Consider the following 26,638-nt stretch of genomic DNA (forward strand, 5'->3'; position numbering starts at 1 on the left):
CCGGGGCGAAGGAACGCAGCGGCCGGTGGTTTCCGTCCCCGGGGGGCTGCAAGGTGGGTCCGGCTCAGCAGCAACATTTAGTTGGTGGAAACATCTGGGCAAAAACAACAAATTATCTAATTATTCCTCAATATTTAGCGCACCGTTAGCGACAACAAACCCCTGTCACTAGTTTAACATTTCATTTCATTTCCCCTGTAGCTTTGTGGACTCGGCACAACTAAAATATACCCATAATAATAAAAAAATATGATTTAAGAGGGAAGAGAGAAAGAAAAGAACATCATCAGTTGTGTTTGCAAAAAAAAGTCCTTGTGTGTCAACAGCCGGTTTCTTTATGTGAATTTATTTGTAGTTACAGTGTAATAATATAATTTCTGTGCATTTTTGTCCCGTTTGCAAGGATAACAACCCACGTGTGTGTGTGTGAATGCGTGTGTGTGTGTGTCGGATCCACTTTTCTAACTAGATCCTTCATTTGGACGCGGTTGTCCTCCTTCAGCAGACCTTTGACCCGAACAGTTTGACGCAAACTGTCCCCAAGGGTTCCTGAAGGCCCTCGAAGAAACGGATCCTGGAGGCATCGTCCATGCGAGGAAGTGTTGCGTCACGCCGGCTGCAGCTGCTGGTGTCTCCTGCCCCGTCTGGTGTTCCTCCAGAGACAAAGCACAGAAGGCCGGCGGGGGCGCGAGGAGGACGCGGGCCATCAGACCCGAGACGCAAACACTCGGCGGATTCCAGGAATGCTTGGGCTTTGTGGGCGGGAAGCTATTAGCATTTCTCCATCTGCGAGGGCCTGGAGCTCCACGCTGATGTCACCCTGGGAACACCTCGCTGCTCCTCAGGCTTCCCCTCATTCCATTAGAAGGACACGATGAGGAGTGAAGGATTTGAAGACGCAGCGTTCCTTGGTTTAACCTTGTGTTGAGGAGGAGGAGGAGGAGGAGGAGGAGGTCGGCAGGGCTGGAATGTGAAACGCCTGGTTGCAGGTCAGCGGTGGAACAGAAGATTTGACGCTCGAGAAAACGCTGCATCTGAAATGTTGATTGTTCATTCATCCACGTCTGGTCAGTTCAGGGTCTCCAATGAACTTCCTGCATGTTTTTGGACTGTGGGAGGAACCAGGAGGAACCAGACGCATGGAGACTCCTCACAGGAACACCCCCGCCCGTGGGAATCCAACCCTTTAGTAGATAATGCTAATTGCTAATTGCTAACATGTTCCCTGTTTCCCCCCGGGCCGTCGTCTTTTCAACGAGTCAGAGCTTCTCCTGGCCGTCGGCACCAGCAAACACTAGAGGCAGAAGACAAGCGACGCGCTAACCCCCTTTCTCCTCCGAGGCGTCTCCCGGCCCCGACTTCCTGTCCATCTTCACCTCACGCAGGAACTCCTGTGACCTCCACCTGGAGCGAGGACGTCCGCCAGGGGCCTTCCGGGCCACACGGAACGCCGTGAGAGGAAGCGGGACGGGACGTAAACCTCCCACGGTGGCTGCCGTCTACCGAGATTAGCTTTAGATGGTTTAGAACCGGCGTCAAAGGAGATCTCATCGGAGGAGTCTGGTTTTTGAGGTTCATCCCTTGGCAGCAGATCCTCACGAGACCTTTGTGCCGGTGCTGGCTGACCTTCATGTGGGTTTAAAAAGCGGATAAACACATTAACGTGGGGGCGTTAAACTCAAATACACAGCCGGCAAAAATTCAAAACTGGAACAAAATCGCGGCCCGACGTTGATATTTATTGGAAAAAAAATCAAATACAACAATGAACATTTTCATATGGAGCACGTTCGGCTTACAAACTGAATAGGGAACGATTAAAGCTTAAAACGATACAATATATAACTTAATATTGCACACATGCAAAATCAAATTTCAAATTATGAAAAACACATCAATTCAACGCATCATTTCCTAAAGAAAAAAAAATCAATAAAAATCCTACGCCTTCTTGATTTGCAGCCTTCTGAATTAAATGTCAACTGTAACCTTTTTCCACAGGCTAATAATAGATGTAACAAGTAAATAACAATAATAAACCCATGAACTAATAATAATATTCAAGCCAATGTCTTGGAGTAGCAAGAAAAAGTGCATAAAGAAAAGAAGACTTATTTCTACTCTGATCTTCTACCTTTCTTTTTTCAGAGGGCTAGCACGATGCTAGTATTAGCATACGGTCGCTACGGCTGCTGTCAACAGAGGAGACCACATTTATGGGTCCAAAACACCGGCAGAACATTCTGGGATGCGTCGTGTTAGCGGCACCTGTGCTAATAGCGGCATAAACATAATGACGGCGGGATGAACCTCGGCCAATCACAGCCCGGCTGGGCTCCAGCTTCCCCGCAACTTGATGATGAATGAATGAATGAATGAATGAATGAACAAGATAAATCTCATTGTAGGACGGCGTCATGGGTGAATCTGACAGGAAGTAAGTGATGTTGTGACTATTGTGGAGGAGCAGCGGCTCCTCCTGGACCTCCAAGGGTCCCCATGTGGTTTCCTTTGAGAAGAAGAGAAGAAGGCCTCGCTTGTGGTGGAACGTCTGAAGTCATTGAATTTTGAATGTGTTTTTTTTCAAATCTGTTTCACGGAGTTTGTTTCCCTTCCCAAACCTTCACGTGTCACGTCCTCCGTCCTGGATGAAAACCATCTGTGGTCCGTCTGCCAAGACATGAAGAACAAGAAGACCATCGGCCAGAAGGTTCCTGCTTGGGGACCTTTCTGTGTGGAGTCTCCATGTTCTCCCCACGTTTGCATGGGGTTCCTCAGGGTTCTCCAGGTTCCTCCGCATGCAGAAGGTCCATCAAAGACCCTACATTATCCAGACGCGTGAATGGTTGTAAGAGGCCTGTGAAGGGTCTCACAGCCCATGGAGGAGCCTCCTCCTCCTCCTCCTCCTCCTCCTCCTCCTCCTCCGTGGGAGGGCGCTGTTGTGGAGGAGCCCGTCTGAAACCCTCCTGTGACATGAAGGTCTCCTGCAGAGCTGCTCCTCCCATCACCAGACACGGCGATGGCTTCCACAAGTGCAGAAGGTGCACTGAAGGTGCGGCTTCCAGAAGCTTTCCTGAATTTCATCTCCAGCAAAACCGCCGTCCTGGTCAGGGAGGTGTGAGAAGCTCCTGGAGCTGTGACGCCCAGATGGTCCATGAGGGGGCAGCAGATCCCCGCGGGCGGCAGAACCCGGATCTGGACTGGATTACCTGCAGGAGTTTGAAAGTTTAGAACTTCCTCCGCTTCTTGCCGTCTCTCCTCCGAGGTCCTTCAGAGGAAACGCCTCCGTTGTGCGTCATTAAACCAACATCGAACCCACTTTTGTTTCCATTTCCGCCCTTTTTTTTTCGGTTGTTCTGCAGTCACTTCCTCCTTCCCGCCGCCGCGCAGCCTCAGCCGTCCGCGGCCGCGGGTGCTGCAGGTCCCGGGGCTCCGACGGCGACACTTCCGGCCCGTCCAGCGCCAGACGCCGGACGTCACCGGGGGGAAGAGGACGCACTTCCGCCGCGGCACCGCGGGGATCCGAGCGCAGCCGCCGGCGGCGCAATGGCTGCGGCTTAACGAGCGGCTCCGCCGTGCGCGTTTGGAGGAGGCGCGACCCCGACGGCAGCAGCAACAGCAGGAGGAGGAGGAGAACTAGAAGAAGTAGAAGAAGTTGTGGAAGAAGAAGAAGAAGAAGGACAACATGAAGAAGCAGTTTAATCGAATGAGGCAACTCGCCAACCAGACTGTTGGGAGGTGAGTGTTTCCTACACACACACACACACACACACACACGCACACACACACACACACACACACACACACACACACAGCCTATTGCGCCAAGTGACAAAAAAACAAGCTGTGGCGGTTTTGACTTGTGTGTGTGTGTGTGTTTGTGTGTGTGTGTGTGTGTGTGTGTGTGTGTGTGTGTGTGTGTGTGTGTGTGTGTGTGTGTGGGCGGTGTCGAAAGAGCAGGCCACGTTCTCTGAGGACCCGGATGGGTCCAGAGAAGTGTGTGAAGCTGCTTTGGGGCTCCCTGGAGCTCAGCTGGGTGAGGTGTTGCCTTCAGAGATTTCAGCTCCATGTTCTGATCTTCTCATGAAGCTAGATTCCCTCAGGGTGTGTTTCCACATTTCTGCACTAACACCTCCCGGAAGTGGTCTCCTACCCCCCCCCCCCACACACACACGTCCTGGAATTGAACCTAAACCCATTGAAGCCTCACAGGCTCCTGACAGCTGTTCTCACAAAGCCTGGGAGGAAGCAACCAGTGAGCTCTGAGAGGTGGACTTGATGACACCAGAAGGTGGTGGTGATCATCACCCCTCCTCTGAGGCACGGCTGCACGAACGGCGGCGGCGTCCTGAAACATGGCGTCCTCGGACCCGCGGCCCCCGGGCTCCTCAGGCGCATTCCTGTGTTGCGTAAGAGCTGTAAAAGTCATGGCGGCAGAATGACAGCTTCCAGAAGATCTCAAGGCCACGCCCGGCAACCTGCACCCCCACCCAAACCCCCACGCCATGGGGCGTTTGCCGGCCACAAAGAGTTTCTGCACAGTAAGCGCTTCTCCGGCTGTTGACGGTGACACAGCGGGGGGGGGGGGGCGGCGGTGTGTGTGTCTGTGTCGAGTGTGTGTGGTGTTTTTATTCCAGAGGAAGCCGGTTTCATTTCCATGTGATTTGCAAGAAGGAAAACAGACAAGTCACTCGGCTGCAGGTCGCTTCCACTTATCAGAACATTCAGAAGATTCTTATCCAACACTGAGCGTGGTGATAAGGTGGAGTGTGTGTGCACACGTGTGTGTGTGTGTGTCACAGTTGAAAATAAGTGGAGTGATGGTTAGCAAGGAGTTCCCTGGTTGGATTGTGTGGAGGCTCCATGTCTGCGTGGGGTTCCTCCTGCAGGAGGTTCATGGAGACCCTGCCTGGTCCAGGGGTGTGAAGGAGAGGGTGAACGCTTGGATGTTTCTAGAAGACACGCGAAAGAGGGGGGGAATGGTTGGTCCCCGTGCGCTGCGCTGTGATTGGTCCAGGACGGGTGAGCCCCGCTTCTCGTCCAATCACAGCTGGAATAGACGGCGCAGACCAAACCTGGGCTTTTTACACATCCGGAACCTTTTACTTTTTTCTTTGAATGTTTTAACAAGTATTCCCAATCGATATTGAATTTAGAAGCTCTTTATTTTTTCTTTTTGTTTAATTTTATAGGGTGATTCCATACAAAATAATATTGATACATTTATATCATCCTTAATGATATCAAAGTTGAAAAAAAAACAACCAAAAAATGTATATTTCAATTTCAATATTCACTTTGCTTAATTCACATGACACCTAGTCGGCCTGTGCATAAAAATGAAATAAGAAATGCGGCCCGCCAACCAAAACGCTCGCCCGTCCCTGATGTAGACCACGACCGCGAGGATGAATGAATGAATAATTCCTGAATCGCTCCCATGTTTTGACTCTGCTCGGGTCTCAGAGTCTGGATTATTTGAGAATGACAACAACTTTATTTATCCTGAAGGAAATTGTTGTGCCAGAGTTTCAAGCAAAAACATAACAGTAATAGATAATAGTAGGAAGGAGGAAGAATAAGAAATACAATGAAATACAAATTGTCTTAACTGTTTTAAGGTCTTAACGACAAAGATTTGAAGATTCCCTGCGGCTGAGGGAAGAGGAATTAAAATTTTAGACCAGCGGCTGCTTCCAGGCTCAGAGCTGCGTCAGGAATCCATGCTAATTTGATATTAATAGGAAGTTGTTGTTGTTGTAATAACGTTCCTCCCGGTGGACCAGCACGAGGAACGTGGGTGCGTCGAGCAGGTTTGCAGCTTCACGCCGAGGGGCGACGCCATCAAGTTCACGCACCGTCTCCTCAGGTCAGCCGGTTTACGGCCTGTGGAATTAGCCTCCGCGGTGCTATTAGCCTGTCATGAGGAACTCCTGGAGTGAGAAGCAAAAGTGCAGCGTCAGAGGTCCGCCGAGGGCCTCGGAGATCCCGGACTCCCTTCACACTCGTGAGGAGCCGAGAACCCATCTGCTCCTGGTCTGAAGCGTCGCAGCTCGGCCGGTGTAGATGTCAGCTGACATGTGAATCACTCACTAGGCGCCGTGGCTCGGAGGGTCACGTGATCTCCAGCCCGTCCTGCGTCCTCTGCAGAACCGAGAAGGAAGGCTCTGCACCGCAACCTTCAGAGCTTTTACAGAATATCATGTTTGACAGATACTTCACTGCCCGTCGGAAATGGCAGCTTTTAGTCAACATCAACTTCAGAAGGGTTAAATTTAAGAGATTATCAGTAGTTTGCCATCGTAACATCCATGTATTTATTTATACTACAACTAAAAATAATACATTCTATTTACTTGACGCTCAAAGACACAAAATCAAGATTTATGAGATATTAAAAATAAAAGCAAAGTGATGAGGTGGTAAAAAAATAAATATCAACAAATAATAGATATTTATCATTTTAATCACAATTATAAATATTTTTTTGAATGCACTCTTAATCTCACCCTCTTCATTATAAATTCATTTTAATTATAATTATCAATAATTTTTTGAATGCATTCTCTCAATCTCACACTCTTAGTTATAAATTAATTTTAATACTGATTAAAAATAAGTTTTTGAATATATACTCTTATTTTCACCTTCTAAATTATAAATTCATTTTAATTATAATTGTAAATAATTTTTAGAATGCATTCTGTCAATCTCAGCCTCTTATTAAAAATCAATTTTAATTATGATTACAAATAAGTTTTTGAATATATACTCTTATTTTCACCTTCTAAATTATACATTCATTTTAATTATAATTATCAATAATTTTTTGAATGCATACTCTCAAGCTCACCCTCTTAGTTATAAATTAATTTTAATACTGATTAAAAATAAGTTTTTGAATATATACTCTTATTTTCACCTTCTAAATTATACATTCATTTTAATTATAATTATAAATAATCTTTGAATGCATACTCTCAATCTCACCCTCTTATTAAAAATTAATTTTAATTATGATTTTAAATAAGTCTTTGAATATATACTTTTATTTTCACCTTCTAAATTATACATTCATTTTAATTCTAATTATAAATAATCTTTGAATACTTTCTCTCAATCTCACCCTCTTAGTTATAAATTAATTTTAATATTGATTATAAATAAGTTTTTGAATATATACTCTTATTTTCACCTTCCAAATTATACATTCATTTGAATTATAATTATAAATAATCTTTGAATGCATACTCTCAATCTCACCCTCTTATTAAAAAATAATTTTAATTATGATTTTAAATAAGTCTTTGAATATATACTCTTCTTTTCACCTTCTAAATTATACATTCATTTTAATTATAATTATAAATAATTTTTTGAATACATTCTCTCAATCGCACCCTCTTAGTTATAAATCAATTTTAATTATGATTAAAAGTAATATTTTGAATATCTCACCACCTTCCTCACATGACACGCCAGCTGATCTGCGATAGCGCTGTGCTCGTCTTTTTTGTGTTTATGTTTTTATGGCCGCCGCCGCCTCCAACAGTAAGGACTGTGTGTGTTCCTGTGTGTTCCTTGTGTGTGTGTGTGTGTGTGTGTGTGTGTGTGTGTGTGTGTGTGTGTGTGTGTGTGTGTGTGTGTATGTGCACGTGTCCTTCAAGTGTCATTCATTCATACCCACGTCATGGACTTTATGCTTCAAACCAGCTCCTTCCTGTTGGTGAAGTTCAAGTGTTTGGTCTAAAGCAGCCCTGATGTTTACCTGGAGACACCTCAGGCACAGGTGTGTTTGCTAGCAACTCACACTTCCTGGTTGGCTTCTCGCTGCAGGTCATGGACCTCGACATCTTCACGAGGAGCTCTTAGCGATCCTCTGGCGGTTATTGTTCGGTCACGTTTCCGCTTCGCTTCTCCGTCTCTTCATCGTCTTGTTTCTTCTCCCCGCAGGGCCGAGAAGACCGAAGTGCTGAGTGATGACCTCCTACAGGTAGGTCCGCCATTTTCCTCCGTCACCGCTCCTGCTCTTCTTCGTCTTCTTCTGCGAGATGTAGCGCGAGCAGAACTTCACGGCCTGTGTTAATCCAGGTTACCTCGTCTGCATGGTTGATCAGAATAAAAATATCGAAATGCAATCCACGCACGGTCCGACCCCATCTGGTGTCAGAACCATCTCCGTCCAAGATGGCCGCCTGTAGACACCCTGGATGGGACGTCCAGGTCCGAAGGAACCCAAGATGGGCCGATGGAGTCGTCACAGGAAGGAGTTTCCACTTAGCCCAAGCACTTCCTGCTTTAAGAACCCGCAGATGTTAGTCTGGGATTCTTCTGCGAGGACTTTGGCCCATATCACGCCTCGACAAGCCCTCGGGGAAGGGCAGGGCCTCAGATCATGTCAACAAGCGGTGGTTAGAGCTTTCTCCTCGCGGCCAGAAGGTCCCCGGTTGGAGGAGGTCCTCCTGTGTGGCGACTCCATGTTCTACCCATGTCTACGGGGGTTCCTCAGGGTTCTCCGGGTTCCTCCCACAGTCCACACATGCAGGAGGTTCACCGGAGACTTGACATGGTCCAGACGTGTGAGTGGCTGCATGTCTATAAGAAGCCCTGTGATTGGTCCGAGCAAACCCTGGACCCACTTTAATTTCAGCTGATGTGATCTGCAGACCTAGAAGGACTCGTATGTTCTCCTCCAAGGCTCTGGTGAAGGCATCATCTTCTAGTAGCTAAGTTCCTTGCCTTCACCCACGACTCTCCATCTCAGAGAGTGTGTGTGTGTGTGTGTGTGTGTGAATGTAGAGAAAAAAAGGTTGATGGTTTTCCACTCAAAGCTGAACCCTGGTGAAGTTCTGTTGTCTTGAAGTCACACTAGACACACTGTGTGTGTGTGTGTGTGTGTGTGTGTGTGTGTGTGTGTGTGTGTGTGTGTGTGTGTGTGTGTGTGTGTGTGTGTGTGTGTGTGTGTGTGTGTGTGTGTGTGTGTGTGTGTGTGTGTGTGTGTGTGTGTGTGTGTGTGTGTGTGTGTGTACGGGGGGATGGGACGAGTGCTGTGAGGTCACCAGTGGAAATATTGTGTGTGTGTGAATGGAGATGTGAGAAGCCCAGAGACGCTGTGGGCTTATAGCGTCCAGCAGAGAACTATGATCAGACCACAGCAATGTCGTCCTGATATCATACACACACACACACACACACACACACCATTCATCCAGCAACAGCCCCCGTCTTCACCCAAAGCCCTGCTCTTGCTTTGGATTCAGCAAAATTGGCTCTGGGTCCCGGCCTGGGAACCCGTCCCCCTTCCAGAGAATTCTTGGCGTCTTTTTGTGCTGCGTTGGACATTCCTGGAGCTCCAGCCCCGAGGAATGCCACCGTCAGCCGCCGCGCTGGGAGCCGCTCCGCTCGCTGCCGTGTTTTCTTGCTTCTGTGCTGCAGTCGCCTCGCTCTTCCTTCTGGTGTCCAACCCTCGGGCCTTCAGGGGAAGATCTCCTCTAAACACGAGCTGAGAGAGCGAAGGTTTTCCACTCTGTTACCCTTTAACACACACACACACACACACACACACACACACACACTAGATCCTGCACCCCTTCCCAAAGGCGTCAAGCTTGAAACCTGACACTCATGATTTCCGCGGCGGCGGCGTCCCAGGCTCGGCTCCTCAGTTTTTCCAGTGGCGTGCACCGGGAGAGGCTCCGTCCTGTTTGGACACGTCCTGCTTCGGCAGGGAGGTTCTGAACACACACACATACACTGACATCAAACACACACACACACATCGCAGAGTGTCTCATTGTTTCTTTGGAATCCAATGAAACAGATAATATAACAGAACGCTTCCCTCCCTGCTGCCGAGAGGCATTTTGTTTTCCTTAGCGACGCAGCTGTTTCCCCATGTTTCCATCGATGCTAAGCTAACGAGCTGTTCGGCGTGGTTGGGTTATTTCACCGGGCAAAGAGTCGAGCTCATACTTTTGTTTTTATGTGACTTCAAGCCCTGCAGATCCTCGGGGTAGCTATTTGTGGAGCCAAACGGAGCGTTTCGACAGCGGTTTCATTTCCGGTTTACCGACGCCGATGCCTTGCGAGCAGCACTTCCTGTGGGACTCCGGCGCCGGCGCCGCCGCCGCACATGTTCTGCTGCTGAGGGTCAGAGGTCGCCGGCTCGCCGTGTTTACGGCTTCGGTTACCACGGGGGAACAAAGGTGGCGTGGGCCGACCTTTGGATGGCAGCGGTTTTTGCTCAGCCAGCTTTCTTGCTTGTGATTCTATCCGGACTCCGTCTCCCTCATCCAGTCATCCAGTCATCCAGTCATCCAGTCATCCTCACGGATGCTTTTTCTAGAAGAATTTAAGAGATTTGTCATTCGAACCCCTGAAGAACAGGGGCGAGCACGTTAACGTTCACCCTCTCATTCACATTTCATATCAACATACACCATTCACATGTCATAGACATGCAACCATTCACCCTCTCATTAATATTTCATATGAACCATTCAAATGTCATATTGAGATATTCAGCCATTCACCCTCTCATTCGCATGTCATGTAGACGTACTTTCACCCTTTCATTCAGACCTCCTCAAGAGACATGCAACTATTCACCCTCTCATCCATAGTTCATAAAGATCAGGGGTCGGCAACCCGTAACACCCAAAGAGCCATTTGGACCCGGTTTCCTCGGAAAAGAAAACACTGGGAGCCAAAATTACTTTTTGACGTCTAAAATAAAGGTACCACTGTATATATTGCTTTTTATGACCTTTACACTTTGTATAAACAAGTGTGTAGTGTGTTGCTTCTGAAATTCACAAAGTATCATGGAATAAATCTACATTTTATTTATGTAATGAACTCATTTTGAGCTTTGGGCTTTCAGAGCGTTTAGCGGAGCCTTGACCTGAATTTTAAAAATAAATCAGGAAAAAAAATCACTGTGTCAGTAAACAATAAAAAATAATTATTTGTAAAATATCTTCATAAATATTAATTTTACCTGGTTTATGAGACTTCTGCTCCTGAACTTCTGCGCACAGCATCTGCAAGCGGGGACTTTACCGGCTGGCGGGTATATTGGCTTCCGCCGGTGTGACGTTATTTTGAGCGGCGAAAAATAATAAATATAATTTTATTTAATATTTCAAGATCACAATAATCTCTCAACTTAGAACTTAAAGTTAAAAAAAGGAATGAACACAAATGAAATACACTTCAATTAAATATTTATCATTTATTTTCCCAAGACACTCGGAGCCGCGGTGTAAAGATGAAAGAGGAGCCGCGGGTTGCCGACCCCTGATAAAGACCTACAAACATTCACCCTTTCATTTATGGGTCATATTGATATGTTCAAACATTCACCCTCTCATCTATATTCCTCATAAACATGCAAACGTTCACCCTCTCACTCACATCTCATCTAGACATACTTTCACCCTTTCATTCAGACATCATCTAGGAGACATACAACATTTCCCCCTTTCGTTTACACATCATAGAGATGCAACCATCACCCTCTCATTCATATTTTATATTGAGATATTCAGCCGTTCACCGCCTCCCTCACACATGGTGTGGACACGAAAACATTGACACGGCCGTTCACCCTCTCATTGATCCTGGTGAATCTCTTTATTATGTGGAACCAGATGAACTATTAGATTTCCAACAGACCAAACCTTCTTCTTCTTCTGGCTTTTCCCTTCAGGTGTCGCCACAGCGAGTCAACCTTCTCCATCTAACCCTTTTCTCTGGATCCTCCTCTCTCACACCAACTACCGTCATATCTTCTCTCACGACCTCCATAAATCTTCTCTTTGGTCTTCCTCCAGACCTCCTGCCTGGCAGCTCCAATTCCAGCATCCGTCTACCAATACATTCTCTATCCCTCCTCTGTCCATGACCCAACCATCTCAGTCTGGCTTCTCTGACCTTCTCTCCAAAACATCTAACATGTGCTGTTCCTCTGATGGACTCCTTCCTGATCCTCTCCATCCTGGTCACTCCCAAAGAGAACCTCAACATCTTCATCTCTGCAACCTCTAGTTCTGCCTGCTGTCTTTTGGTCATTGGAACAGTTTCTAGTCCAAACATCATCGCTGGTCTCACCACTGTCTTGTACACCTTTCCTTTTATTCTGGCTGATGTTCTTCTATCTCTTGGTACCCCTGACACTTTTCTCCACCCATTCCAACCTGCTTGGACCGTCTCTTTTCCACACTCTCCTTCGCTCTGGACTGTTGACCCCAAGTACCTGAAATCCTCCAGCTTCTTGATCTCCACTCCCTGTAGCCTACTTGTTCCACCTGAGTTCCTCTCATTCACACACATATATTCTGTCTTGCTGCGACTAACTTTCATTCCTCTCCTTTCCAGAGCATACCTCCACCTCTCTAGATGTTCCTCTACCTGTTGTCTGCTCTCACTACAGATCACAATGTCATCCGCAAACATCCTGGTCCATGGGGACCATGGGGTCCAACAGACCAAACCTGCTGCTTGAATTGGAAAATGAAAACAAACGAGAGCCGTCTCTCTCACGGAGTTCAAACCGTTTGTTTCTTCAACATTCAAAGAAAATTGCTAGTAGATTTTTGCTTTTTAGACCCAAACACAGATCGCTGTCTGATAGGACTCTTTAAAAAAGCTCCAACGGGGAGGTTGAAGCTTCTGTTTACATGTTGTGACGAGGGTGTTAAAGTGTGTGCAGATGGATTGGACAGATAAGAAGAGAAGAACCCTCCAGCGCTCCAACATCACTAGATGTTTACTCTCAAACAGGAAGAGGAAGTAGCAGTAGATGGCAGCCGTGTGTGGGTGTGTGTGTGTGTGTGTTCCCCTTTGTCAGATGTTGACGGATCAGATGATCAGATCCAGCGTGGAGCTTCTGATCGGGCTTCAACCAGTCTGCAGGGTGGACTTTAGAGGAGGTGTTTGTGAGATCAGGTCAGGACGCCTCCCTGGTGAGGTCTTCCAATGAAGGTCCCACCAGGATGAGAAGATAAGAGATGGTCGGATAGCCTGACGGGCTATAGCAGCTCCACCCTTCCACCCAGATCTTCTCCTTCCCTCCTCTGTCCACGTCTGAAGTTATCTCCAGAACATCTACCATGTGCCGCCCCTCTGATGGACTCCTTGTTGATCCTGATCCTGCTCACTCCCAAAGAGGAACCTCCTCATCTTCATCTGTGCCTCCTGTCTTTTCTTCAGTATCTCCAGACACCGTGGTTGCTCTCACCTCCATCTTCTCCCCCTTCCTTCCTGCTTCTACTTTTTTCTCCACGCCTTCCAACCTGCTTCCACATGCTTGTCCAAGTCTTCTCCACCTCTGGACTATTGACCTTCTGTCCTTCCACCTTCCTCACCTCCGCTCCCTGTAGCCTCACCGTTCCTCTTGGGTTCTCCAGGTCATACCTCCACCCACCTAGATGTTCCTCCACCTGCTCCCCGCTCTCACCACACATCACAATGTCATCTGCAAACATCTGCATCTGTCTGTCACCATGGCAAAGAAGAAGGAGCTTGGAGATGATTCCTGATGCAGTCTCACCTCCAACTGAAGCTGCTCTGTCACACCTCACCGCTGTCCTCCATGTCCTCCATGTCCTCCATGTCCTCCATGTCCTCCTCACTCTCACAACCTTCTCCGCCGCTCCTCTTGGTGACCATCGATCTTAATTTCATGGATTTTCTTGAGGGCTTCCAGAGTTTGTCTCTCTCGTTGTGCATCTGTGGCATCTTCAAATGTGTGTGTGTGTGTCGAGAAGATCCGACCGTGACCGACGTTCTGGTTCCACCTTTGTGCGTTCCTCAGATCGAGCGGCGGATGGAGCTGGTGCGTTCCATGTCCCACAACTCGCACAAGAAGCTGGTGTCGTGTCTGCAGGGCCAGCTGGGCACCGACACCGAGAAGAGACACGTACGTAGAGCCTCCACCACCAGTCAGACCTCTCTTCTACTGAGAAAGACCAGGCGGAGCTCCGCTGGTCTTCTTCTTCGTCCTGGTTTGATCGGATCTTCTGCTGGCGGTTGGACTCCAAGACGTCCCTCCTCTTCATTCGTCCGAGAGGTTCTTGCGCTCAGACGGTGTTTGGAGCTTCGGGACTGCTGGGGTTGGACCACCAACACCAGACCTGAGGCTCCCAACATCTGTTAGACCTGAAGAACCTCTGGGAGGAGCAGGAGGAACATCTTCAAGGAGACAAACCAGTCCAGACCTCCATGAGATCTGACAACCAGGACCTGGACGACTGAGAACCTTCACAGAAACCATGATTAGTAGTATTAATAATATCATCAGTATCTTTGTTGCTGTTATCAGTCTTCTGCTTCCTGTTGTTATTAAGGTTATTATTACTATTAATATCATTATTGATAATAATTAGTGTTGTTCTTATGATTAATTAATAGTAAAATATATTTTATAACCACAATACGCATTAGGGTTATATGACAACAATACGTGTTATTGTTTTTGTATGCTGTATTTTGTCATTATGATTATATAATAATAATAATAATAACAATACAGTAAGTAATATTATATAATAATATTTGTTATTGTTACTTTACTCTGTATGTTAAGAATAAGAACAACTTTATTTATCCCGAAGGAAATTGTTGTGCCAGTTTCAAGTAAAACACAACAATAATAAATAATAGTAAAAAAAAAGGGGTGAGAATAAGAAATACAATGTTGTGCATTGTTATCATGGTTAAATAATAATAATAATAATGATCATCATGATTATATTATTAGTTGTAGTATTTTCTTCTTCTTCTTCTTCTTCTTCTTCTTCTTATAACAATAAGTATTATTGTTATGTAAAAAAAAAACAAATTATTATCAAAAGTTCAAATTTCAGCTGCAGCCTTCAGGGTTTGCCACAGCAAATCAACCTCTTCCATCAAACCTTTTCTCTGTATCCAATAATACCTATATTATAATTATTATTATTATTATTATTATTATCATTGTTGTTGTTGTTTGTATGTGGTTCTCAGTCATCCAGGTCTGTAATGTCACTGATCAGAATGGAAGTCGCGTTGAACCAAAAGCAGAGATGCTACAGTCTAATTTTGGTTTATTTATTATTTTGGTGTAATTTGGTCTACTTTGGTCCGCGGTGCCTGGCGTCCAGCAGATGCTCCCGTCCTTCGTTCTCCTTCATGGTTCTTCCTTTGTTTTCGTCCGTCCAGAAAAAGCTGCCGCTGACGGCGCTGTCCCAGGCCATGCAGGAGGGCGGCTCCCAGCTGGGCGACGAGAGCCTGATCGGGTGAGGAGGACGTCCAAGTCGAGTAATAGATTGAAGGCTCAGGGAGGTTCTTGTCATACGTACAGTGTGGAAACATGCTTCCCAACAGCCTCCATGCTTCCCTCTTACTTTGCTGTCCTCAGTGCATTTGGATCTGTATTTGCAGTAACCAGGTTGTGTAAATATTATAATAAATATGAACGGTGTTGGCAGAAATGGGTTCAAGCAGGTTGGAATGGGGGGAGACCATGGACCTGGTCAAAGGAGAAGAAGCTGGCAGTGCAAGTAAACCATTGGCTGCAGCTCACAGGGTGCAGGGGTGAGGTTGAGGGCACTTTAGATGTGCTGAGCTGCATGGAAAGTGCAGAAGAAGAAGGTGTCGGCTGTTTAGGAGTCTGAAGGCAGTCAAGTAGAACGAGGTCTTCAGGGTAGGAGTGTGATGGTCCATGTTGAGGTTGGGCGTGGTCCTTGGCCATGGTGGCAGCTCTCCTGTGGACTCTGCGGTGGTAGATGGTCTGCAGAGAAGGCAGTGGGGTTCTGGTGAACCTCTCTGCAGTCTTTACCACTCGCTGCAGGTGTTTGGTCCAGAGCTGCAGCTGGTCAGGAGGCTCTTAACAGTGCAGCTGTAGAAGTTGCTGAGGATCTTAGGTGACATGTCGAACCTCCTCATCCTCCTCAGGAAGTACATCTGATCTTGAGTCCTCCTGTCCGTCTGCGTGGTGTTGAGGGACCAGGTGAGGTCCTCGCTTATGTGGACGCCCAGGTATTTGAAGCTGCTCATCCTCAAGACCCCAGAGGAGCAGTGGCCTTCCTCATGTCCACTATCATCTCCTTGGTCTTGTCGGAGTTGAGGGTGAGGTTGTTGTCCTCACACTTCACCAGACTGGCCACCTCCATCTAGAGGTCACGCTTGTCAAACTCAAGGCCCGCGGGCCAAATGTGGCCCGCCAACTCATCTTCTGTGGCCTGCGAGAACATCTAAAAAGCTCTGAAGGTCTTAAAATAAATGAGACAAACCATAAAGTACATTTCCTACAAGTCATGCCGATCATGTTACCTGCCAAGTGACGGCATCCCATCATTAGATCCTGAAATGTCCAGGAAGAGAAAAGTTGATGCAGATGGAAGTTTGTTTCAAGAAAGATGGGAAGGCTAATACATGTTTGTGCTTCAAGGAGAAAAAGGAGTATGTTTTTTTGTGTTCTGAGTTAGCGTCGCTTGTCAAAGAGTACAACCTACGTTGGCATTTTGACAACAAACACGGAGCTAAGTATGCTAAAGTTAGCCTCCTAGAAAAACAATAAATTGTCCAAGAATTAAAAGCCAAACTACGATGGCAGCAGAATGTGTTCACGAAAGACATTTTCTTACATCTACGCAAATGCATGAGTAACACATTGGATTTGAGTAAGTTATTTAGCATTAAGGGGTAGTTACATTTATTTTACATTACATTTAGTTACAGATATACCGTTACCGTTCCATGTGGCCCTTTGAGGGCAACCATAACACTGATTCGGGCCCTCGGTGGAAACGACACCCCGGCTGTCAGTGATAGAAAGAACTCGGTAGTTCTTTCATCAGAGAAGCAGAGTCATTATCTCAGGGAGTGAAGGAAAAGCACATTCCTTCTTTTTACTCCCTCTGAGGAGCACTGTGACCACCGTGTGTGTGTGTGTGTGTGTGTGTGTGTGTGTGTGTGTGTGTGTGTGTGTGTGTGTGTGTGTGTGTGTGTGTGTGTGTGTGTGTGTGTGTGTGTGTGTGTGTGCAAACAGTAAGATGATGGAAGTGTGTGGGGAGGCCGAGAGCCAGCTGGCCACTGAGCTGATGCAGCATGAACTTCAGATCGAGAGAGACATCCTGGATCCTCTGAACCAGCTGGCAGAAGTAACACACACACACACACACACACACACACACACAGGAAACAAGGCGTTAGCATGCTCTCGATTTCACTTCCTGATTTGTGTTTTTAGAAGAGCGCTGTTTATCTGCAGCGTGATGTTAAACGTGCTGTGATTGGCCGCCGCCTCACCTGTGCAGGTGTGTGAAGCTCGCTAACGCTCCGGTCCTGACCTCCTCCAGGTGGAGATCCCCAACATCTTCAAACAGAGGAAGCAGCTGGCCAAGCTGGTCCTGGACTACGACTCGGCCAAGACCAGGTACGGGACGGACGGCGGGACGGCGGCGAAGACGTCATTTCTGGTTCTCTAAAAAAAGGGGCGGGGTCATTTCTGCGCCCGCAGGTGGTACCAGGCCACCAAGTCCAACAACCAGGCCATGGCGGCGAAGGCGGACTCCCTTAAAGACGAGATGGACGAGGCCCTCAACAAAGTGGAGATATGCAAAGTAAATGGAGTTTAACACGCTCGGTGTCCGGCTTCTAGTTTATGATGGTTTGCAGCTCCAGAACCACCTGAAGGATCCAAAAAAAAACCCAGGACTCTTATCTGGTGTCTCCTCTGACGTTGGCAGGACCAGCTCTCCGCTGACATGTACAACTTTGCATCCAAAGAGGGGGAGTACGCGCGCTACTACGTCATGGTGGGTGCATCTCCCATCGGATCCGGGAACGGAAATCCGGTGTAAACGCGTCTCGTCGGACGGTACCGGACACTTCCTGGATTGTTTGCATGGAGCGTGATCTTCTGACGTCTGGTTTGCATGCCTTCCAGTTATTGGAAGCCCAGGCCGACTATCACAGGAGGTCTCTGGCGGCTCTGGAGGCAGCTATTCCCACTATCCAGTTACAGCAAGGTAAGCAGAGCCAGATTGACTTGATGAGTTCCAGCGGTGGACGGAGAACATGACGCTCTCTTTCTTTGTCCTAGACTCCTGGATGGAGAAGCCGGCGTTCGGGACGGCGTTGGAGGAGCACCTGAAGAAGAGCAACCGTGAAATCGCCCTGCCCATAGAGGCCTGCGTCATGATGCTGCTGGAGACCGGCATGAAGGAGGAGGTACAGATGAACGGGCCACACTGGAAACATCTGAGGCCAAAATGTGGTCACTCAGCTACGGGAGTGTTTCCCAACCTTTTTAGAGCCACGGCACATATTTGACATTAGAAAAATCACACGGCACACCAACAAATAAATATGTCAAAAACATTTTTTAACGAATTAGAATGAAACCGTCGTCTCAATTTACTTCTTGTGAAATCTAATATATCTAATATCTGTAGATTCGTCAAGTTGCAATGCAAATTTCCCGCTGATGTGCAACTTTTCCAGAACACTTTTTTGCAACGACTGAAGACATGTCATCAATATGTCTGGAAATGATATTATTTGAGAGAACTGGCTATTACTTTATCAAGGCCAGAGCCGAGCATTTCTTCTCCAATGATTTAGCCGGCAGGTCGTGTTAATGTTTTGCTGTTTGGATTTAGAGACGAGTTCAGCAACTTTATAGCAGCTTTCACTGCTTTCTCACTGGTCTTGGTCGTTTTCAACAACGCTGCCTGTTTGTTTACGCAGATACAAGTACCGTCATTTCCGGATGATAAGTTGCAACTTTTTTCACGTAAACAACAATGAGGCTAATATTTGGACTTTTTTGGGTGGGAGACGCTAACGAGCTTCACGCCGCTAAAACGTTTATCCTCGTCACATCGACGGATGAAATGACCGTGAAATTCTGAGTCCGTTAAACTCCGACACCGAAGAAGACGACTTTGACGGTTTTAGCGCGCAGGAGGAAGCCCGAGATAGCGACCGGCTAGCGGCTTATACTGAGGCGCGCCCTATAGTCCGGAAATTATGGTACTTTTTATTTTAAAAATGTATCACGCAAAGCATCACTAATCACTCTGATACACAGATGCACGGGTTAATTCACTACCCATCGCCATGGAATGGACACGCTGCCCACATAGACATAGGAAGACATATTATTTGTGTTTGATAAATCATTTTTGGACCAATCAGGTGAAAGTGGGCAAAAGAGGATCTCTCAGGGCACACTAATGTGCCGCGGCACAGTGGTTGGGAAACTATGGGATACAGGAATACACTGTGTGTGTGTGTGTGTGTGTGTGTGTGTGTGTGTGTGTGTGTGGCTTTACACTGAGATCCTCACAGACAGAGATGTCACTCTGTCAGGTTTTTCAAATACCGATTTGATCGATCCTTACTCCTGATCAATAACTGACCCGAAAGGGCTTGGAGATTGATTTTCAGGTCTGAAAGTAGAGTAAAGGAATGCAGAATAGATTGAGTATTTCATCAAGAGTGAATGATTCACAGCGTTTGGTCGTTTATGGAGAAACGAGCGCTGAACTTTGCAGGCGTGGATGAGAGGGTGAAGGTTTGTATGAGTGAATGAGGTTTGGCTGCATGCGGTTCTTCTCCTCATCTTCTCCTCCTCATTTTCTCCTCCTCATCTTCTCCCTGGTCCCACAGGGTCTCTTCAGAATCGCTGCCGGAGCCTCCAAGCTGAAGAAGCTGAAGGCGGCGCTGGATTGCTCCACCTCCCAGCTGGAGGAGTTCTACTTCGACCCCCACGCCGTCGCTGGTACGTTCCAGTCCGCAGGGCGCCGGCGGCGTCTAGGTCAGTGTGTCACTGCCTGTGTGTGTGTGTGTGTGTGTGTGTGTGTGTGTGTGTGTGTGTGTGTGTGTGTGTGTGTGTGTGTGTGTGTGTGTGTGTGTGTGTGTGTGTGTGTGTGTGATGTCCTCACACAGGAGCCCTGAAGTCATACCTCAGGGAGCTCCCCGAGCCCCTCATGACCTTCGCCCTGTATGACGAGTGGACACTGGCCTCCAAGTGAGTAGATCTTCCATCTCCTGTGACACACACTTTCTGTGGCGTAACACACACCCAGCTCCAATACCGTGTGTGTGTGTGTGTGTTCTCAGTGTGTCCGACCCCGACAAGCGTCTCCAGGCGTTGTGGGTGACGTGTGACCGATTGCCAAAGACTCACAAAGCCAACTTCAGGTGAGAGCATCTCCATGTGTGAGTTTCACCTCCAACTCCAGAGAGGACTTGGAGGTGGAGGTGGTCAGGAACGTTTTGGAAAGAATGTTCTCCATACGGACGCCAGGCGGCAGCGGGGTCGCCACTAGAGGGCGCCGTTGCGCCACTGGATGGAGCTCGTTCCTCCTCGTGGACGCGATCAATCCGAATAGAAACAATATGATCTTCATGTTTGCACCGCGAGCAATGATCTCCATCGTCGAGGTCTTCAGTGGCATCTTCTCCTTGAACGTGGAAGGCGGCGGCGTCGAGGCCGGGATGGACAGGCGGTCCGTCAGAGACCACCTGCTGGCTGACGTTCTCTTTCGTCCCAAAGCCCAGCCGCCTTCCTCGGTCGGTCCGACCCAGCAGACCCTCCAGAGGAGATGGTCCTGGAAGTGTCTCCAGATGATCTGAGTAGATGTTTAAAACATAAAAACCCCACGGCGGAGTCACGTCAGCGTCTTTCCTTGGCCCTCGTTTCTGCCCTGGAGATCTGAGGCCTTCAGCTGACGACGCCTCCGTCCGAGCAGAAGCTGCTGGATTGTTCCTCTCATCTGGGGGTGGAGAATCTGACCTCTGACCTGCCGGGGAGCCTGAGGGAGAGCTCTCCTGAGAAGATCCGTCAGCACCTGGAGGTTCCAGACTGTTAAGCGGTGTGTGTGTGTGTGTGTGTGCGTGTGTGTGTGTGTTGCAGGTATCTGGTCAAGTTTCTAGCCAGACTGGCCCAAGAGAGCGACGTCAACAAAATGACTCCCAGCAACATTGCCATCGTCCTGGGGCCCAACCTGCTGTGGGCCAAGACCGAGGGGTGAGACTCCCTTCAGCGTGACCTTCTCGCCTCCGTCACCGGTGAAGATGAGATCGACCAAGTGTGTGTGTGTGTGTGTGTCCAGGACGCTAGCAGAGATGGCAGCGGCCACATCTGTCCACGTGGTCGCCATCATCGAGCCCATCATCCAGCACGCCGATTGGTTCTTCCCTGAAGGTCAGACCTGCCGTCGTCGTTGTCGTCATGGCAACGATGGCCCCCTCACCCGCTTCATCCGTGCCGTCTTTGCTCCTCAGAGGTGGACTTCAACGTGTCGGGCATGTTCTCCGTGCCCAGCCACCCGGCGACCCCCGACCCCGAGCCGGAGAAGAGGCGCCCGGGTCAGGAGGGGGACGGCAGCGGCCCCCGAAAAGACAGGTACCTGTCTCGCCCCGCCCTCGGCCCGAGCCTCCCGCCCCGGCCCCGCCCCCGGCCGCCGGGCCGGCAGGAGTCGCGGGCCCCGGCCGTGGCGGCGCTCTATGTAGCGGCCGACGAGTCAGTCACGGTCACGGAGACGCCCGCTGAAGATCTGCCCGGTCCAGACTTCAGAGCAGAGCCGTGGTCCGGCGCGGCTCCCGCCGGCCCGCTCCTCGCCACGGGCGGGATGGAGGCGGCGCCGCGGTGACGCCGGGCTGAAGACCCTCCAGCAAACCGTCGCCGCTCTCCGGGAAAGCCTTCTGTCCAGCTGTGTACACCTGTGTTTTCTCCTTTACCTCCGATTAAAGTTGAGGTGATCGCCCGCTGCTGGTTTGATGTTCTGTGTGGGCCTCCTCCTTCTGCGCCGCTCCTCAGGTTCCTCGGGTTCCTCCTCCTGAAATCTCCTCCCTCTTTCCCAGCGTCGCTAGCAAACAGCCGGAGGCCTCGCGTAGATCCAGCACTGTAAATAGAGAGCAGCCCCCGCTAAGCTCGCCCACCTTCCAGCTTCCGCCGCCGCTCCTGGAGGCCGGGGCTCCTTCCTCGCTCCGGCCGCCTCCGAGCGTAACCCGGCTCAGCGCGGCGGACAGCAGGTAAGGAGGGAGCCCGGGCGGCGGCGCCACTCCACTTCCTGCTCACCAATCCACCAATCAGGAGCCTCAGTCGCCCGTTTTTTTTTTTTTTTTTTTTTTTTGACGATTATCCTGATTCTGACGCCTTCACGCCCGCTGAGAGTAGTCAAATGTGTCGTCAAAGTAAGTGAGCAATCATAGGATGCACGATATCGCATGTCCTCACTCATTTCACGAGTGCCGTCGCCGTAGAGAAATGAAAACGTCGGCGCTCTGGAGGTCCGGAGGTCCGCGCCGGAGCCTCGGCCCGTCTTGGCTCCGAGGCGGCTTCCGGCGGCGGCTTCCGGCGGCGCCCTGTGGATATCCTGCGTCCCGCTTCGCTTTTCACACCAATGGAAAACCTTTGTAAAATGTGTGCGGTGTTTTCCTCCGCAGGCGACGTCGTCGTCGATTCCGGACATTTTTAAAAAGCACACGGCCGTCCGTTCTCTCACCTCCCGCCTGCCCGTCCGTCTCTAACCCGCAGACGCCGTCGGATCTTGCATGCAGATCAAACAAACCCCAGTGATTGTGGATCCCGTCTGGTTCCTCCGCCCCGAACCATAACCTCCGTCCGAAGCATGACCCCGTCCCGACTCCCCCGTCGCCGCGATCGCCGCTTCCCGCCGACGCCCCAGTAACCCGGATGTGTTGTGCCTCCGCAGCCCGGCCCGGGAGTCCACGTCCACCCCGCCCCCCCAGAGGAACGGCTCCGTTCACCTCGCGCCGGGAGCCCAGAACTCCCAGGGCGGGTCCCGGGGTCCGAGTCCGCACGTGGTCCGTAGAGGTGAGCGGGCCTTCCCGAAGGCGCGTTTGACGCCGACGATGTTTTGACTAAGTTGCGTTTGTGTCGGCAGGCACCAAGAAGCAGGCGCCGGCCCCGCCCAAGCAGGCCAGCCCCTTCTCTTCTCACCCGGGCAACCAGACCCCCGGCTCGCCGCACCACCCGCCCGTCACCCCTCGCCGCCACCCGGGCAAAGACGGCCCGTTCCACTCTCCGACCCACCCGCCGCCGCAGCCGCCGCAACCACACCCGGGCCAGGGGGAGCCCGAGTCCTCCCCGCCCGGCACGCCCACGCCGCCGGACACCCCGCCCCACGACGGATCCGGGGCGCACCCGGTGGCGACCCCCCACTACGGCTCCCTCCCGCGGCCCTCCAGGCCGGCGCCCAAGCCGCGGCCCAGGCCCAGCATGCCGCCGCCGCCACAGCCTGCGGCCAACGACAGCGGGAGTGACGCCTCCTCCAGGGTCGTTACAGGTATGCAACACACACACACACACACACACACACACACACACACACACACACACACAGATGAGACCAGGCTTCTCCTCTGAGAACGTAACACACATCGCTGATGAGAAACTGACTCCTAAGTGTCTGTGTGTTCCTGTATTGTTGTTGGATGCGTCCCTGAAGGTGACAAGAAGTGTGTATTCTGCTCTTTTGGTCTCGATGGTGTGTGTGTGTTTGTGTGTGTGTGTGTGTGTGAAAAACACACCATCAGCAGCTGAGCCCCTAAGATTAGGGCTATCAAACCATTAGAAACATTGTATAAATGTAGTTTATATATAATGTTATTCATGTATATATTCAGGGTAGGAATATGTAAATATATAGACACACACACATTTACAAGTCACTATATATACATATATTAACCTATGTGTATATCTACAAATCTACATCTATATATATATATATATATATATATATATATATAAAAACACAATCTGTATATTGTTTTTCAACTTGTGGGGGGAGATGATGTAAGCACACGAAAGCACACATACACACACACACACATGGTTACTCATGACTATCATACACTCATTATGTTTATCATTTTTATATTTATGTTATATATATCATTTTGTGGGGGCAGATATAAATATATGTATATACATATATCACAGAACATATATAGACATATATTTTTTTTATATGATACATATATTAGTGCTGTCAAACCATTAGAGCTGTTATACATTTATACATGTGGATTAATGCTGTCAAACTTTCAAATTTAGATGAAAACTTTAGATTAATCACAACCTATACATTCATTATCTATACAGCTTGATGTTGTGACTTCATAGGTCAGTTTATATACAACACACACACACACACACAAACACACACATGATGATGTTATTTAACCTGAAGAATAGAGGTGGTGTAAAATAGAAATAAAATGGCGTTGCGTTGGCCGAAGCCCCTGCAGAAGAACCCCGACGGCTGGCGGCTGCCTGCGGTTTTGGGCATCAACCTTCCCGTATGTTGTTTGCAGTCGTCCATCTGGATGGAGGTCCTTCTGGCGAGTTGGAGCACCGATGTGGATGTGGATGCATTCACTGTGTTTACATTTTTAATCAAATTATCAATCCAGATGAATGAATCATGCAGATTCATTCATCTGGATTAACAAGCGTTGAGTATTCCAAGCTCCTTCTCAGTGCTTCACCTTGTGTGTGTGTGTGTGTGTTTCCTGCCTTTGGGTCTCCCTCTCCCAGCACACACACAAACACACACACACACACACACCCACACACATACAGATTGCCACTGCGGGGACATAAAGCATGACGGGCTGTGTGTAAACGTTGCAGATGTCTGAGCTGCCGGCATGCCTGTAGGATGAACTTTGAAAGGCAGGTGATGGTAAGGATTCAAAAAAGGCTGCTGCATCGTGTGTGTGTGTGTGTGTGTGTGTGTGTGTGTGTGTGTGTGTGTGTGTGTGTGTGTGTGTGTGTGTGTGTGTGTGTGTGTGTGTGTGTGTGTGTGTGTGTGTGTATAAACATAATGCCGCTGTGTGCTCTTTAATCCATACTGATGCCGAGCGTTAGTGCACGTTCAGCAGGTAGCTCCTTTTGTCTGGCTCTAAAAGCGTGCTAAAGCTAACTCCTCTGTGGAAACGTCTCCAAACTCCTGGATGGACCTTCAGCCTTCTGCATGAAGCTCAGTGTGTCTGCAAACACCCGAGTGTGCGCTTGTTTTGTGCGTTCTTTGTGTCTTCTCGCGCCGACACACCAGGGACGCTCTCCAGATTCTCCCACGTTTCCGGCTCAAAAACAAGGAGGCGTCCTTGGTGTCTTGCAGAGTGTGTGACGGTTTACGTGTGTGCGTGTGTGTGTGTGTGTTTTGAGAAGTGGTGTGATCATCTGGTCTGAAAGTCCACGTGTTTGCCGGCCGTGTAGATGGGGTCCTGTTCTTGAAGGGGACGGGCCGAGCTCTCGTCCCCGCGGTGATCGTGGACCAACCGGAGGAGAGCTCTGCAGGTCAGGAGCCCGCCGCCGCCCAAGCCCCGCCCCCAGACGCCTTCCTGCAGGCCGAGACCACCGCTCTGTGATCAAGAGAAAAACCATCGTCCCCGGAAACCTCCTGGAGCTCCATTTTGAATGTTCACACACACTCTCACACACACACACACACACACACCTTTCACAAGACATGGTTGGTCTTTGACTCTGGTTCTCCGACTGAGAACCTTCAAAAAGCCTTCACCCGGCCTTCATCCAGCTCTTCTCCTCTTCTTCATGGCGCTGAGGACTCCACCTCATGACCCGTTTATTCCTCCTCCTCCTCCTTGAAGAAGCGTCCTTCTTCTTGCTTTCGATGGTTGCAACACGATGTTCCTGGAGACCCAAAGAAGCGTCCGAGGTGCCTCCTGGAGACGTCCTCCAGACGTGGAAGTCAGCACAGCTCGATGTTTGGGTTTCAGTTTGCTCCTGGAGCTCTGAATGAACAGATGAATGAATGAATGTTTCCAGGAGCGGATCTGATTTCCCATCTGCCAAACATCTAACCACCAAAGCTAAGACCAAAAATAGCCCCAAACGACAAACCCTCTCCTTATGTTACCTTCTCCCTTCTGGAGGGATCTCTCAGCTTCCTGATTATATGGCATCTTCTCTCTGGCTTCAGCGGTTTCACGGTGCTTCCCTCCTCCTCGTTACTCTCTGAGAGCAAAGACTGTGTAAACTTCTTCTTCAAGCGTCCTCCACCCTAGAATCTCATTTTTATATCGGTTGTAACAAATGTCAGGAAATTAAAAAGGTGTTTTCAGCTCCTTTGCGTTTGTGGACGTGTTTTGTGCAAACCCTGGTACACACACCTTTATGGATGGATGACGGGTTTCGTGTGGGTTCATGAGCTGGTTGGACGTGTGAATGAAAGGCCGAATGCTCGGATGTCTGAAGAAGACGTTTGATTATGATTGAGACGAGTGAATGTGGGTGAATGGTTGCATTTTTCAATACAGCTTGAAATGTCAGTTTCTGTGGTGAGTGAATGACGAATGAATGATTGCATGTCTTTATAGAATGTTTGAATGACTGAGTGAATGCTTGGATGTCTGTGGAGGTTCTCAGCTGACCAGCTCGCGGTGACTTCTTGTGGCAGCTGAACTTGAATTTCTTCACTTGTAATGACCTGTGTGTGGGGGGGGGTTCCGAGTAGAAGCCCCAGGGTTGTTGGTGGGTCTTGGTTACGGTTCGTTCGTTGGGTGCCGATGGGCCAGAAAACCAGGAAAGAACCGCCGCCTGAAGCAGCCCCCAATAACATCCACATGAGCCTCAGTTCAGGGGACC

General features: G+C 49.0%; 1 protein-coding gene across 6 annotated transcripts; it reads left to right on the forward strand.

Annotated features, from left to right (window-relative positions):
• The first annotated feature begins 3,388 nt into the window (after nt 1-3,388).
• arhgap17b (Rho GTPase activating protein 17b) lies at nt 3,389-26,119 on the forward strand. 6 transcript variants are annotated; one of them, XM_086176414.1, is made up of 22 exons: nt 3,390-3,738; nt 7,954-7,993; nt 13,817-13,921; nt 15,202-15,278; nt 17,033-17,144; nt 17,343-17,419; nt 17,504-17,606; nt 17,733-17,801; nt 17,933-18,014; nt 18,089-18,216; nt 19,660-19,771; nt 19,939-20,020; nt 20,113-20,193; nt 20,909-21,022; nt 21,108-21,199; nt 21,280-21,400; nt 21,859-22,029; nt 22,175-22,191; nt 22,713-22,834; nt 22,905-23,306; nt 24,659-24,710; nt 25,247-26,119. In XM_086176414.1, exons 1-21 carry the CDS (start codon nt 3,686-3,688, stop codon nt 24,683-24,685), a joined length of 2,187 nt encoding a protein of 728 aa, XP_086032540.1. In that variant the 5' UTR covers nt 3,390-3,685; the 3' UTR covers nt 24,686-24,710; nt 25,247-26,119. The 6 variants fall into 6 exon arrangements, with proteins under 6 accessions (XP_086032545.1, XP_086032540.1, XP_086032541.1 ...); XM_086176415.1 differs by lacking the exon at nt 24,659-24,710; XM_086176417.1 differs by lacking the exon at nt 22,175-22,191.
• Nucleotides 26,120-26,638: the final 519 nt, after the last annotated feature.

The sequence above is a fragment of the Fistularia commersonii genome, chromosome 28 (assembly GCF_037954325.1).
Source record: "Fistularia commersonii isolate RoL2024-O1a breed Wild chromosome 28, RoL_Fcom_v1.0, whole genome shotgun sequence".
In the NCBI taxonomy this organism is placed as follows: domain Eukaryota; kingdom Metazoa; phylum Chordata; class Actinopteri; order Syngnathiformes; family Fistulariidae; genus Fistularia; species Fistularia commersonii.